Consider the following 16,446-nt stretch of genomic DNA (forward strand, 5'->3'; position numbering starts at 1 on the left):
CAGTCTCTCTGTCAATCAGTCTGTCTCTATCTATCTATCTATCTATCTATCTATCTATCTATCTATCTATCTATCTATCTATCTATCTCTATATATCGTCCATCCATCCATTCATCCATCCCCCCTCTCTCTCTGAAATTCTCAAAACATCCATCCATCCATCCATCTGTCTCTCTCTCTCTCTCTCTCTGAAATTCTCAAAACAAAGAAATTCAAGAAAAAGAAGACTCAGATTACTATTGGATTTGGCAAAAATGGTACGATTGGTTAGAGAAAAAGAAGACGAAATAAGGGAATACCACTCAAGGACACAAAAATGAGGAACCAAAATTAATATCATTACATAAATACCGTTATAAAAGGAAGAATAGATAGATAGATAGATAGATAGATAGATAGATAGATAGATAGATAGATAGATGGATATACAAATTACTGATGTAGCTCTATTCACAAAGCTCAAGTTGCATGACTTGATTTTAGTGTACAGTTTGTTTATGTATAGTTTGTTTTTATGTGTGTATGTTTGTATATGTATGTTTGTTTATCGTTAATAAAATTATTTTAAAAAAAAAGAAATTCTCAAAACATCCATCCATCCATCCATATCTATCTATCTATCTATCTATCTATCTATCTATCTATCTATCTATCTATCTTCCATCCACCCATCTATCCATCCATCCACCCACCCACCCACCCACCCACCCATCCATCCATCCATCCATCCATCCATCCATCCATCCATCCATCCATCCAAATGGTTCGTCTGCCTGTTTATCTATCTTAACCTTGGCAACTTGAGGGTGTGTGGACTTCAACTCCCAGAATTGCTTTGGCAAGGAATCTCTGGGAACTGAAGTCCACGCATCTTAAAACAGTATTATTCTTCAGAACTGAGGAGAAACCTGTCCCCCACTCCTGTTACCTTGATCTTGTCACACTCCTTCTTCACACTTTCTCCATTTTCAATCACAAAGACTACACTTTTGTTGACTTCCTTGTCCGCTCGGTGCCGCAGCCAGTCCTCATATCCCTGAAGAAACAAGGGGGAGGAATACACAGACCAGAAAGCTGGAAAAATCCAATCCCAGAACGGAAGGGACAGAAGACATGGGCTCCACTTGTTTTAAAAACGGCCTTCCAGATGCCAATCCCTTTCTCCCTAGCTAGAAGAGCTCCCAGCTGTAGCGAGATAAACTTAGAATATCAAGAAAGTGGGTTCAGAAGAGGTGGATAGAAACCAGAGGTGGGATTCAGCTGGTTCGGACCAGTTCGGGCGAGCCGGATGTTAATTTTAATCTGGTTCGCCGAACTGGTTGTTCCAAGGACTGGCTGACCCACCCGCCCCTCCCTGCCCCTCCTAGGAGTCTCCACATGGCCCATTTTGGATGCCAGGTAAGTGCAGGGCGTGCGCGGAGGCTCTGGGAGGATGAAAAATGGGTCTATCAGAAGTACTGGAAGTCTGGAAACAGGCCCGTTTCTGTCCTCTGGAGGGCCTCTGGGGCCAGGAGAAGGCCATTTTCGCCCTCTCAGAGGCTCCAGGAAAGCCTCCAGAGTCTGGGGAGGGTGAAAATGCACCCCCTGCTGTGGTGCAGGAGGCTGAGTAGGCCACGCACCCATGGCCACGCCCACCCAGCAACCAGGCAGTGAACTGGTTGTTGAAATTTTTTCAAGAGCCTTGATAGTACAAGGGTTTAGTGCACCCTGTTATTAACACAGCTGCCTGCAATTTCTGCTGGTTCGAATCTCGCCAAGGCTCAAGGTTGACTCAGCCTTCCATCCTTTCTAAGGTAGGTGAAATGAGGACCCAGTTTGTGGGGGTCAATAAGCTGACTTTGTATAAAAATATACAAAAGAATGAAGGCTATTGCTTAAAGCACTGTAAGCCGCCCTGAGTCTCCGGAGAAGGGCGGCATACAAATCAAATTAAAAAAAATCCCACCCCCTGATAGAAACAGTTCTCTGTTTGCTGGGATAAGGAGCCAGAAATACCTGTTTAACAGCTGTAATCGTAATCACAAAGAAGAGAGGAAGTCCGCTTGTCACTGGGCTGGTCGGTGTGTCCACGATCACCTAAGCAGAGATGCAGAAAAGCTACAGAATTGACCCTTTTAAAGGCAACAGCTATTCCTCCTAAATTGGGCGCCAGCTGATGGAAGCCAACAAGGGAAGAGGTGATCCAAAGTCAAAAGAGCTTTTCCAAGCATGTTAGTGTGTTCTTATTTGGTGGAATTTGGGACGGTCTTCCAGAGTGATCTTGCGGAAGAGTCTGCCACTTGAAGGCATCTTGGGAAGCACCTGTTCCAGATCAGCTAGAGCAGAGGTGTCAAACTCAAGGCCTGAAGGCCGCATCTGGCCTATGGGGTGCTTAGATCTGGCTCGCGGGGCCGCCATAGAAACAGCGAAGTGCCTCTGCCAGCGAAAATGTTGCTCGGGAGGACTGTGCACGGCCCTCCAGGGCACTGTTTTAGGCCGCGACGGCCTCCTGCAGCCCTCTGCCAGTGAAAACGGAGCTTGAAGAGGCTGTGCGCAGCCAAAAAAGAGCTTCGGTGAGTGACATCGAGCTGGCCATGCCCACCCCGTCCACGCCTACCCACGTCAGCTTTGGAAGCCATATTAACCTCGGAAGCTTCCACGCTGCCACCTTCCGGTGCTTGGGAAAGTAGGAGGGGGGGGGATTTGATAGAGAGTTTTGTTAGACATAATAGCATTCTTCTTTTCGGTCAAAGTCAGGGTGTTCCTGCATCTGGAGGAGGAGTGGTTGCAGTGGGGCCTCAAGAGGGGATGGATGGTGATTAGGCCATGTGATGCACTGATAGGTACAGGGCAGGGGTGAAATGCTCCCGGTTCGGACCGGATCGCCCAATCCGGTAACGATAGCGGCAGGTGGTTCAGAGAACCGGTAGCAAAAATCCCTGCCGACACCCCTCCATGCCCAGCTGAGCCGCGCGATCATCAGAGGCTGTTTTTTTTTTACTTTTAAAAAAAGTAAAAACCTCTTCGGACGAAAAAATGCTTTTAAAAGTAAAAAAAAAAAAAGGCTCTGATGATCACGCGGCTCAGCTGGGATCATCAGAGGCTTTTAAAAGCATTTTTTCTACAACCTCTTCGGCCGAAGAGGTTGTAGAAAAAAAAAATGCCTTTAAAAGCCTCTGGCGATTCCAGCTGAGTTGCCTGATCTGCAGAGGCTTTTAAAAGCATTTTTTTTTCTGCAACCTGTTAAGGTTGTAGAAAAAATGCTTTTAAAAGTAAAAAAGAAAAAGTTGGCCACACCCACCCAGTCACATTACCCCCCCCAAGCCACTCCCACAGAACCGGTAGTAACAAATTTTACATTTCACCACTGGTACGGGGGCTGGATTTGGGGTTTTGATTTATTGAGGGAAAACTCGGAACTCTCAGATTCGGGTTTTCCCAGATGTGCCAGTTTACCTATTCCAATAAATGAAGGATTTGAGATGACGCTTGTCTCGTAGTTTTTTATTTGGAGTTGGGTTGTTCTGGAACGCTGATACCCCATCCATGCCCCCACAGGTCAAACACAATCCTGAGGGGGCCCTCAATGAAATCGAGTTTGACATCCCTGATCTAGAGTCAAAACATCCTTTTCGGCCCCCAGTTTTCATTTTGGAACATCATTTCTCAATGATTTGCCCTAAGCACTTAATCTGCCCCAACATGCTTATGCCAGAGGATTGATCCAAAATCAAATAGTTTACAGAAAGATTATGCAAATCTCCACGCGTGGCCACGCGTCTCTTCTGGCATGGTTCTCTACAACTGGTTAATTAATTTTAGACTAAGCTACCTGTCACTAAAAACACAGGAAAGCCACACCCATGGCTGATGGCAATTTTGATTTATCTCAAGTTACGTAAGGTTCCTTCGCCTGTTTCAAAGCTTTTAGGCATTGGGGAATACGCCAGGTGGTATCATGGCAACATATGAAGAAATATGTTCTATTTCTTTTCTTTGGGGTGCAGCAAGAAGAGATTGGACTGACATTTGTCTTACCTGGACAAGGAAGATGACAAGAAAGTAGAAATTGGCAATTCTTCGGAACTGTTCGAACAGATTCTTGGGAAGAAAATTCCAGACTGTGTACTGCAAGGCAGAAAACAAAATGAGATCCATCTTAATACCACCAAAGGGCAGATTTTATAGGACTCTTCCTGATTTGCTGAGCTCCAGATATGCAAGGTTGTTTTTTTTAAAAAACTCTTTTTAAAGCATTATTTTCATTTTGAGAATGTATCCATCAATTCTCTGAATTCCGTTTAGTCTGCTTCCAGCCCATCAGGGAACAAATACCGTTTTCAAAATGACTTTGAAAAAGTAAAAAACTGGAAGGCGGACCTTAACGAATGTATATGCTCTAAGTTTAATATTTAATTATGAATTTCACATGCTGCAAAATTGTATTCAAGCTCCCCTAATCCCGATATAATTACATGTGTCGTTACCAAAAAAGGAAAAAAAATGATCGAAACCAAAATTTTGGCCCAAAAGGAAATCAGGAAGTGTGATGGGTTGAACTATTGGATTTGTTTATAGATTTTTAACCTCAGCTTCCTAAAAAAGACAATTCTAAAGAAGTGCCGGATTAAAACGGAAAAGTAACTCAATAAAATACTTCATGGTATATAAAGTTTGGAAGAAAATTAACCAACCCGATGTTTATTAAACGCACAAATGGATATATATACAAATACACTTGCTAGATTTAACCTTTCCTGAAATAAAATTAAAAGTCAACGGAGTTACACTTGAAAACTAGCCTAAAAAAAGATTGGAAAAAAAAAAAAACAGGTTTCTACAGACTATGGAAATCAAGATTGTCCAAGATGGTCCTTTTCTGAATTGGAAAACTTTGCAGGCTTTTGGGAACTCTGGATTCTATCTCAGTTCTATAGTTGGGTTCAGCCAAAATTTAATCTGGCTGTTTAGAGGCCAACATGTTGTCTGAATGCAGCTAGCTTAGTCTCAACCATTCAGTAGAAAGAGGAGATATTCATCGCTCATATGAATTATTCTTTAGCTTGTGTTAAACAAATCATATTTAGCATATTATGCAATTCCAGATTTTGTATGGACTGGGATTAAAATATTTTAAAAAAAAACACCATGGGATTAGGTATGCTAATAGACTCTAAAGCAGAGGTGTCCAATCTTGGCAACTTTAAGACCTCTGGACTTCAACTCCCAGAATTCCTCAGCCAGCCATGATGAGGAATGGCTGGTTAAGGCTGCGTTGAGTTGAAGTCCACAAGCCTTAAAGTTGCCAAGGTTGGATAACCTTGCTCTAAACTCTTTGATACTGGAATTGTAAAACCAACAAGTGTGAAGACCTAAGATCCGTTCCCATATCTTAAATCGGACTACAGCCTCCATCATTCCCAACCAGCATGGTCTATACACCTGGAAACCTCTAGAAGGCAACCAGTTGTGGAAGGACCTTCTAATCTTGATCTAAGGAGGCTCTGCATGGATCACTGTCAAGCTGGTCATGGCGCAGAGGGATCCATCCAATGAAGTTCCATCAATCCATACCTTGGAGGAGACAATTTGATTGGAGCAGAACTTTTGGGGCACATAAGCTTCAATATGAGGAATTAAGTGGTGGCCAACCACTACAGTCCGAGTCCCAACACGCTTTTCTTCCCCAGCAAACTATAAAACAAGAAAAAAAACAAAACAAGGAAGTTGTCAACGATGCATATTTTTGTGTGTGTTAATGTTCTTGGCATTTGGCCTTCTACACATGCAGATTTATGCGTGAAGGTTCCTTGCCAATCAATAAAGTCAGCTTTCTCCAACTGGTGCGGTCATATTGTGTGGAGAGCACCAATCCCACATTTTTCAGCTAAGATTTAGACCAAGAATGGACAACCACGTCAATGCACTGGCAGGATATCACGTTGGAAATCATCTGGTTCAAGTGGCAGCTGTGAACAGGCCATTCACATTGATTTCTGGGAAAAAGTCCAATCGTTCTTCCATCTGAGGAAAAGCAGATTCTCCGGATATCTCGAGATATCCGGCAGAATAGCCCCCACAAACAGCGATAATTCTAATTATTATTTTTTTAAATTCTTTTAAAGCAGCGTCTAGAATTTTCTAGCAATCCGACGATTCCGGTCTCTCTTATTATGCAAAAATTATGCCGTTTTTCCCGTTATGCAACATTTGTGCGATAGGTAGTAATGACAGTTTTCCTCAACAGCAGAAAACCTCGTGCCAAATATTGATGGTGTTTTTCTCCCGTGTTTTAAATTCTAACTGAGTCATCCCACTCGTTATTATTACCCTGTTTCCCCAAAAATAAGACATCCCCTGATAATTAGCCCAATCAGGCTTTTGAGTGCATTCGCGAAAATAAGCCCTCCTCCCAAAATATCTAAACGCATGTACAGGTGGTCCCCGCCATTTCCTCTGGTTAGGGTTAGGGAGAAAGAGCTGGAAATCAGGTAAGACGGCAAGAGGAACCCCGTCTTGCTCCACGCGCCCTCAAATAATAAGACCTCCCCGAAAATAAGGCCAAGTGCTTATTTCAGGGTTCAGAAAAATATAAGGCGGGGTCTTATTTTCAGGGAAACGTGGTATTATTTTTTTTTAAAAGAAATGTGTATCCTGCCTTTCCATCCAACTAGAATCCACAGGGCAGGCAAAGAATAACATCAAACAAAGAATTGGGACAGTAAGTTTTGAAAATACAAAAAAAATAAAAAAAATAAATTTTCCCACAGCGCTTCTGAACAACAGAGGTAACAACATGAAAGAGGCAGTGTCATTAGAATTCCCCAATCTCTGAAAATTGAATTATGCATTTCCGCTGATCTGGAAAACATTCAGTGGGAAAAAAGATTGGCCCTCTTCATTCTTGTCCCTCCTGTTTAGATGCTAGATGGAAATTCAAGAGAACAATCTGGAAGCAAAGGCTTCCACCTTTCCACCACTACATTGTCGTCAAGAAAACAACACAAACATTATGGGGACCGACCAGTCTTGTTCAACTGGATGACATAACTAGTTTTAACTGGTTTAGTTCATTTGATAAACCACCCATTTCTGAAGACGTCAGATTTAACAGATCAGGAGAGCATCCATTTTACTTCTCATAATACCACCACAGCAGATCTGAAGGAACAAATTGGACAATTCTGGACTTTTCTAGATCAAATGGAAATCCACATTGAAGCCTGCCTGAATCCTAACAAGGCTGCCCAGAAGACCCAACTCTACCACCAACACAACAGACTCCAATCCCATGACAATATCTGCTGTACATCAGAAGCATCTTCACCAACCCATCTTCGCTGGCATATACGCCAAGAACCTTCTTCACCAGAAGCCTTCTACCATTCTGGAGGCACTCTAGTTACGTTCTGCAGAAGTTCCTCGGTGCAAAACCCTTTTTGAACTGAAGAAGTTCCCCTTCCAAAAAAACCCTCCGTTTTTCTTCTGCCACAGGCCCCTACCATAGAGCCATCAAGGCACGTTCTAGAGAATGCAGATGGATTTGAAGGAACCTCACCCTGTAGAGCTCAGAAATTGCTCCCAGAATCAAGTTTGGTTTCAGAGATTCAAACTTTCCTAGTTGCGGAAAAGTTTCCACGTGGTTTTAAAATGCCAGGAAAGAAGGGGGAGGGAGGAAGAGAGGGAGGGAGGGAGGGAGGGAGGGAGGGAGGGAGGGAGGGAGGGAGAGAGAGAGAGAGAGAGCGAGAGAGAGAGAGAGAGAGAGAGAGAGAGAGAGAGAGAGAGAGAGAGAGAGAGATCAACGTACTGTTGCTGATTCACAGTCCATCTTTATCCAGTCCATAATGGAAAACGGAAAAGGACTCAGATAAAACTTTGCAGTAACTTTTTTTTCTTCTTCTCGCCTATGACCTAGATAGTCTCTCTGGTTTCAGATTGGCTAAAGCTCCAGAATATTATTTTTTTTTAAATGACTTAAACATACGCCCTCAAACACTTCTCTGGAAAAAGCTGATCGGAACCCAAAAAACAAAACAAAACGAAACATAAAAAAAAAAAAATGAAGAATATGTCCTTCCTCTTTTGGCTTTGGTGGGCGAAGGATTCGTGGAAGTAAAATTATAGCCGGGTTGCCGGGAAAGTGGAAGGAAAGTCATCAGGCTAAAAACTCTCCAGGGTATCCTGAATTGGAAGATGGGTTGTTGACATTTTGTGTGATGTGCGGCCAGATTTCCTCATGGTTGTGTCAGTGGACATTCTTGTTCCTTCCACCCCAGCCTTTTTTTTAAAAAAAACTGTGTGAAGATTAAAATCTTGGAAGACCCTTCCAAGATATTTCCATGTGGGATAGAAGCACACCCTGCCCCCTAGATTTCCAGTTTGTCCATGTTCGTCTCTAGAATAGAAACTGTATTTTAGTGTATCCATCTCTTTCTCTCTTTCTTTCGTTTTTTCCTTTCCTTCCTTCCTCTCTCTTTTCTTTCTTTTTCTTTCTCTCTCTCTCTCTTTTTCTCCCTCCCTCCATTCCTTCCTTCCTTTTTCTCTCTCTTTCACTTCCTCTCTCTTTCTCTTTCTCTTTCTCTTCCTCTCTTTCTCTCTCTCTCTTCCTTTCCTTCCCTTCCCTTCCCTTCCCTTTCTTTCCTCCTTCTTTCCTTCCCTTCCCTTCCCTTCCCTTCCCTTCCCTTCCCTTCCCTTCCCTTCCCTTTTTCCTTTTTCTTTTCTTTCCCCTTTCCCTCTCCCTCTCCCTCTCCCTCTCCCTCTCCCTCTCTCTCTCCCTTTCCCTTTCCCTTTCCCCTATCTATCCATCCATCCACCCACCCACCAGGATGCTGGGTGCTCAAAAACCATAAAATCGAGGGCAGCAATCTGCCTGAACTCCAAACTTAAGATTCACACACACTGCTACCCCTGGCTTGCTTTAATCACAGTTTGTCCAAAGCTAAGCTTCAAATCAATGGGTTGCACCTGACACAGGTAGGATCTGAGCTACTTACTAAGCCAAACCGTAGTCTGCTTGGTTTCTGTGTAGCTTGCTGAAGGTATCTAACACAATTTAAGCCATGATTTAAGGCTCAGTGTTAGGTCTGAATCCAGGAATTTGTGACGGTCAGTAAACCCAAAGACACAAACCTAAGTTTAGTAAGAGACATAAACTCCATCTCTGATTTATTATATTCCAAAGGTCTTTATCAGAATTACAGTTAAGATGATGAAGGTGATCGCTGACGAATATGACACAAATGTAAAATGAGATCAGATAGTTCTCTTCTCCATTTCACAAAGAGAAGTAGACCCAAAATTTTGGGCCCCAATTCCCATAAGCCACAGCAGCATGACCAAGAGCATACAAAACCACAATATGAAACACCCTAGGGAACTACATAGCCCATCTTACGTTAGGACTAGCAAATTCCCCCCACGGCCAACGCATCAACCCATCCCTTTGTCCCAACTCACACGCCATTTAATTCATCTATCCCACCCTAATTATTGTCATCCGCCTTTCAAATCCCCAAAAGGTGGAAAGGCGGCTTATATACAACACACAACAGAAACAATGCTTGTTAAAAACAAGGTCAACGACTTTGATCTCAGCGCCCACCGTATCTGGCGGTTTGGGGTCCATGGAAAGTTCTAGAACAGCAATGGGGGAACCCCCAGGCTGGGGTACTCAAGGCCCACAAAGGTGGTCCAGCACTAGCAAAAAAGTGGGAGATGCTGTCCCTGGGAAGGTGTTTCCATGACAACAGGCAAGCCCCAGGACTGGCAGTTGGCTATGGAATTCCAGCATCCAGAATGAGGGGGGGGCGAAAATCTGGAAATGTCCATATGAAACTGCATCTGTATTTTTTTAAAAAAGACACAAGGACACATCTGTATTCACATCTGTATACAGGAAACCACATCTGTAATTTTTAAACGAGGCACACGGCGCGTCTGTATACACATCTGCATAAGGAAACGGCATCTGTATTTTTAAACAAGACCCAGAGACACAGCTGTATGCACATCTGTATACAAAGCAAATGAATGTGCAGTCTCCTAAAAGAAATAGGGACAGATCTGTACACAGGAAACCACATCTGTAAATTTTTGATACCCCCCACAGGGTGCACATCTGTATGCAAAACACCTCTACCTTTAATTCCATGTACTGTGATTGTAAACAAAAGTCCAAAATGAAAAACAAGGCAAACTGAAATCACTCCCATAAAACTACAACTAAGTTACTTGAGGAGGTAGAGGGGGGAAAAATAGGCTATTTAGGAAGGGGGAAAAAGGATATTTTTGTTTGAAAAACATCCCTTGAAAGAATCAAAACCAGAAATCTCTTCCAATTAAAATAGACAATGAAGTGAGCACATCAGAGGTGGGTTTCAGCAGGTTCGGGCCAAATCTGGAGAACCGATAGCGGAAATTTTGAGTAGTTCGGAGAACCGGTAGTAAAAATTGTGACTGGCCCCACCCCCATCTATTCTCTGCCTCCAAGTCCCAGCTGATCGGGAGGAAATGGGGATTTTGCAGTCACCTTCCCCTAGAGTGGGGTGGGAATGGGGATTTTGCAGTCACCTTCCCCTGCCACGCCCACCAAGCCACGCCGACAGAACCAGTAGTAAAAAAATTTGAAACCCACTACTGAAGCACATGATTTTCTTTCTCCTATCCGCTTCGCGTGGATTTACAGACCCAGCATATTTATTTTGACTCTTGAAAATATTATCTGAAGCAAAACATCTTATTTATTTTTTTTGCATTAAATTAATTCTTAAAAATAAACTTGAGAGAGAGGGGAAACAACAAACACAGAAAACGTCTTTTTCCTACTTAAGAGTACCCTTTGCCCTCAAAGGAAGTCTGATTTACTGGCAATACCGTTTGCATAATATAAAGATCTATTGTTACTGGCAGAACTTCAGGACTCAAGAAACTCTAATCAGAACAAAAAAGTAGCTTATTCCAAGTGGTTCATTCCCAAATAATTTTTAAACGCATCACACGAGAATTGAAAAGGAAACCAATTTGACAGAATGAAGAGAAAGAAGAGGAAATCTCATTTAAAAGATTGCTTAACTAATGCCGAGATTTCAATTAGTCCCTCATTAAAAGAAATAGGTAGGTAGGTAGGTAGATAGAGATAGATAGATAGATAGATAGATAGATAGATAGATAGATAGATAGATAGATAGATAGGGCAAGTAACCCATTTGCAATTCTTTTAAAAAGCTCCTTTTTACTCAACGGGGGGAAAAATACTTCAAGCATTCTGGTTTAGCTGCTTTTTGTATTTGTGTTTGCCTGGAAATTTCCTTTGGATATAAACAACAAGAGGTAGAACTTTCTTTTATTTACATCAACAAATTTATTTTTAGCCACTCAACTTGCAGATAGGTGAGTCTGGACGCCTTATAAAATTTAAATCTTCACCCCCCTCCTTTGCTTATAAAAACTTAAATCTTTTTTGCCAGATCCCGCTGAAGCCAAATCCAGAAGGAGACCGAAAAAAAATAGCCCTAAAACAAACTTACCAACTTTGGCCAAGCTCTCAAAACCACATCTGGGGTTAAAGAAAATTCCATTTTCTCGCAAGACAGCCAAATATTTTTCACAAGAGAGAGAGAGAAAAAAAGAGTGCGAAGATCTAAAATGGATTTATTGACCCCCCCCCTCACCAAGAGCAAAAAAAGGCAAACAGGCTTTCCCAAAAAAAAAATCAGATTATTCTAGGGTGGAAGGCATTCAATTTAAACAAACACCCCTTCCAGGAGGAGGAGTTAGAGTAAACCAGGTTGTGTTTTAAAGCTACAATCCTATTTTTGCTAGTAAGTAAACCCAACAGAGCAGGACAGTCAGGAAACCTAGTAAAGGAATAAAAACTCGCACTACGAACAACCTTAAAGGCATCTCTTTGGGCATAATTTCTCCCCCAAAGGTTGCATTTCAACAATCAGTTGTGTGCCAGATGTTAAACACACAGCTGTCTTGTGAAATCTATCCAGGCTGCCATTAGCTGTTTGAAGTTAAACAGTAGTAAGCCACATTAAAAAGGATCTGTTGGGAATGAATCAACGTAAATCAATTATTTAATATGTCTTGGTTATGCAGAATCAAAATTTCACATTTCAAGTTGCAGTATGATCTGCAAATTCATTTATCACGGGCCAATAGAATAGAATGGAATAACAGAGTTGGAAGGGACCTTGGAGGTCTTCTAGTCCAACCCCGTTTCTCCCTGCAACAAACGCTATAGCACCGTAACTAGCACAGTCCACCCAAGGAATGAAAGCATTGATCTGTGCCATAAAAATACAATAACAACATTAAACTTGGTTATTCTCATCATACTCGTGTTATCAATTGCCATTTTATTCTTATCTCTATCTTAATGCATTTTCTATTCTTCTTATTGTCTTCTTCCTTTATTTCCAATCTCCTTTTTTATTCTCTAACGGTTGGTAAAATGCTTCCCATATCACATAATAATCGGTTTGTTCTTTCTCTTTAATTGCTAGTGTTAGTCTCTTCATTTCTGCACATTCTAATATTTTCCTAATCACCTTCTCTTCAGTAGGAATCTCTTCACTTTTCCAACATTGTGCAAATACAATTCTAGCTACTGTTAATGCATGAATATATATATATTTTCTTTGTTATAAGTTTCAGGCAAGATCCCCAACCAAAATATTTCTGGTTTAAACTCAATACTACCATCAATTCTAACACGTTAATATAAGGATTTCCTAAACTAGGGGTCTCCAACCTTGGCCACTTTAAGAGTTGTGGACTTCAACTCCCAGAATTCCTCGGCTGAGGAACTCTGGGAGTTGAAGTCCACAACTCTTAAAGTGGCCAAGGTTGGAGACCCCTGTCCTAGACCAAAGTTTCTTGGCAACTTTTAAGACGAAATCTTAAAGACGAAATCTTGAGATGAAATCTTAAAGGCTTCTTAGGCGGAAGTCCACTTAGAACTTCTCAAGTTGAAGTCAACCAATGCATCTTAAAGCTCCCGAGGTTGAAAACTATTGTCCTACATTAAAAGGCACATACATTATTTCAGTCAAGGGCATCCCTAGAGTGGGATCCAAAAAAGCTGCAATCACAGCACCGACTGTACGATAAGACCTCTGGGTTTTTTTTTACTCATGTTGTATGATGCATATAAAAAGAACTGAGTCCTGGTGTCCCAGGGGTGAAATCCAATTTTTTTTTTACTACCAGTTCTGTGGACATGGCTTGGTGGGTGTGGCAGGGGAAGGATACTGCAAAATCTCCATTCCCTCCCCACTCCTGGGAGAAGGATACTGCAAAATCCCCATTCCCTCCCCACTCCTGGGGGAAGGATACTGCAAAATCCCCATTCCCTCCCCACTCCTGGGGGAAGGATACTGCAAAATCTCCATTCACATTCCACTCCAGGGGGAGGATACTGCAAAATCTCCATTCCCTCCCCACTCTGGGGCCAGCCAGAGGTGGTATTTGCCGGTTCTCCGAACTACTCAAAATTTCCGCTACCGGTTCTCCAGAACCTGTCAGAACCTGCTGGATTTCACCCCTGTCCAATATTAGCTTAAAAATAGCACCGTGGAAGCTGTTTGACCGAAACCATATAGACAAAGTCTTCTATTTGCACCATCAAGTAATTTTAAAAGTTAAAACGGACTGCAAGGACTGTGCAAACAGAACTTTGATTCTACTAAGAGAAGCAATCTATTTAAGCGCGGCTCTACGTTAGTCACCCCAACAATCACAAAAGGATACATACATCAAAGGCTTGGTGTGATTGTACATCGTGTTTCTACATGCATGTTTCCTGTCTTGAAACTCCCAATTCTGCGAAAGTGGGTTTCCACCAGCGTCGAATTCACCTCCTTTAGGCAACACTTAATATGTGTCCAAAAAATTTCTCTCTGGGTCTTGAATGGCCCAGGCCATTAATAAGCACCCTAGTAGAAAACTTCAGAGTGGGGCTATCTTCCCCGTGTCCTCAAAGAGTGTAAATGTTCGAGGGCTGAGAGAGGTGGACAGAAATTCTCTCTATCTGGGGGCAGTGACATGCTTTCCGAAGCTGAGCGTGATCGGACTTGACTTGTATTTAGATAAGAGACAGCTGTAGAAGAGCAGAGCTGCGGGGAAGAGGGAGAATGGAGAAAGAAAAAATATCTTAGCAGACCATCAACTTGGGGTACCAAGAGCCAGTTTGGTTGAGAGATTAAGGCGCCAGGATAGAAAGCAGGAGACGATGAGTTCTAGTCCCGCCTTAGGCATGGAAGCTGGCTGGGTGACTTTGAGCCAATCACAGGATACGGTGAGTTCTAGTCCTGCCTTAGACAGGAAAGCAGATTGTGTGACTTTGGGCCAATCACCAGGAGATGGGGAGTTCTAGTCCTGCCTTAGACATGAAGGCATATTGTGTGACTTTGGGCCAATCACCAGGAGGTGGTGAGTTCACGTCCTGCCTTAGGTATGGATGCTGGCCAAGGGAAGCAGAGACTCACTCTCTTTGTCTCTCTCTTTCTCCCTCTCTTTTGTAAAGCAAAAGGTTAGGATTAGGGTTTTGCATTTTACGTCATTCAAAAAAACCAGATGTCATTACCTACCTTCCTTCCTTCCTTCCTTCCTTCCTTTCTTTCTTTCTTTCTTTCTTTCTTTCTTTCTTTCTTTCTTTCTTTCTTTCTTTCTTTCCTTTTCTTTCTTTCCTTTCCTTTCCTTTCCTTTCCTTTCCTTTTCTTTTCTTTTTCTTTCTCTCTCTCTCTCCTTCCTTCCTTCCTTCCTTCCTTCCTTCCTTCCTTCCTTCCTTCCTTCCCTCCTTCTCTCTCTCTCCCTCTCTCCCTCCTTTCCTTCTTTCTCTTTCCTGGTTTTTGTTTCTACTTGCATTTTATCTTATAATAAACTTTAATTAAAAAAATACTCTAAAAATGAACGAAACTATTTTTGGTATTGGCTGAGAATACCACACGGAACCCTGTCTTGGAGTTTTGCAGGAGTTAAATTCAGTTCAAAAGTGACTTTACCTTTAAAGAACTTTTTTTTTTTGAAAGCTTCTCTCTCTCTCTAATATTTATTAACTGCTGCATTTTATTGAGCAACCAACCTAACCTTTGTCCCACAAGCATCTGCAACCTGGGATCTGATTAACTTCAGCAAACGGTGATATGAGAGGACTAAAAGTTGACTCAACCTGGGATTCAAAGAACGTTGAAACTCTTGATTTTTGCTTCTTCCTGAGCTTTACGATTGCAAAGAGTTCGTTCTTAGGAGAGAAACCAAAAGAACTCCAGGAACTTTGTACACCCAAATTTTTTTAAATCCAACACCCAGGTTAGATTTCCCCCCACAAAAATTGGATTCTTTTGCTTCACGCCCAGTAAAACAAATGTTTTCCAAGAACTAAAAAATAAAGATAAGGAAACAGTTCTAAGATAAGGCACACCATGTGCTCTACCAGTTCCCACTTCCCAGAACTGGGTTTTTAATACAGGAAGAAGTGGATCAAATTATTTCTTCTTTTTAGTCTCACTGCAGGCCTTAGTAGCTTAAATGTTAGAGCCCCCGCCTCAAAGCTAAGATTGAGCCCAAGATTGTCGGTGCAGAAAATTCAGCCCCCACATCAGAAGTAGGTTTCGGCAGGTTCCGACCAGTTCTGGAGAACCGGGAGCAGACATTTTGAGTAGTTCGGAGAACCGGTAGTAAAAATTCTGACTGGCCCTGCCCCCCATCTATTCTCTGCCTAGACTAGACCTGGACTAGAGAAATATGAATGTTCAAAACACCTCTACCTTTAATTCCATGTACTGTGATTGTAAACAAAAGTCCAAAATGAAAAACAAGGCAAACTGAAATCACTCCCATAAAACTACAACTAAGTTACTTGAGGAGGTAGAGGGGGGAAAAATAGGCTATTTAGGAAGGGGGGAAAAGGATAGTTTTGTTTGAAAAACATCCCTTGAAAAAATCTAAACCAGAAATCTCTTCCAATTAAAATAGACAATGAAGTGAACACATCAGAGGTGGGTTTCAGCAGGTTCGGGCCAAATCTGGAGAACTGATAGCGGAAATTTTGAGTAGTTCGGAGAACCGGTAGTAAAAATTCTGTCTGGCTCCACCCCCATCTATTCTCTGCCTCCCAAGTCCCAGCTGATCGGGAGGAAATGGGGATTTTGCAGTCACCTTCCCCTGGATTGGGGTGGGAATGGAGATTTTACAGTACCCTTCCCCTGCCATGCCCACCAAGCCACACCCACAGAACCGGTAGTAAAAATTTTTGAAACCCACCACTGCCCTACATCCTTGGGAAGATGGCCTATTAATTGCCAAAAAATCTCAATTCTGAAGGCCTACAACAGGGGCGTCAAACTCAATTTCATTGAGGGCTGCATCAAGGCTGTGGTTGACCTTGGGAGGAGGGGGCGTGGGGGCAACTGGGTGGGTGTGGCTGACTAGGTGGGTGTGGCCAACTGGGTGGGTGTGGCT

The 16,446-nt window shown here is 42.4% G+C and overlaps 1 protein-coding gene across 1 annotated transcript in view; it reads right to left on the reverse strand.

Annotated features, from left to right (window-relative positions):
- Window positions 1–11,555, reverse strand: part of ATP11C (ATPase phospholipid transporting 11C) — a 52,141-nt gene extending 40,586 nt beyond the window's left edge. The window contains exons 1-5 of the mRNA XM_070956528.1: window positions 11,505–11,555; window positions 5,554–5,673; window positions 4,018–4,107; window positions 1,996–2,076; window positions 929–1,036 (exon numbers count right to left, since the gene is read on the reverse strand). Of these exons, the coding sequence (XP_070812629.1) occupies window positions 929–1,036; window positions 1,996–2,076; window positions 4,018–4,107; window positions 5,554–5,673; window positions 11,505–11,555 (450 nt within the window). The remainder of the gene's footprint in view (window positions 1–928; window positions 1,037–1,995; window positions 2,077–4,017; window positions 4,108–5,553; window positions 5,674–11,504) is intronic.
- Between the last annotated feature and the right edge of the window lie 4,891 nt (window positions 11,556–16,446).

The sequence above is a fragment of the Pituophis catenifer genome, unplaced genomic scaffold (assembly GCF_029215685.1).
Source record: "Pituophis catenifer annectens isolate HBS135680 unplaced genomic scaffold, rPitCat1.0.hap2 SCAF_50, whole genome shotgun sequence".
Classification (NCBI taxonomy): Eukaryota; Metazoa; Chordata; class Lepidosauria; order Squamata; family Colubridae; genus Pituophis; species Pituophis catenifer.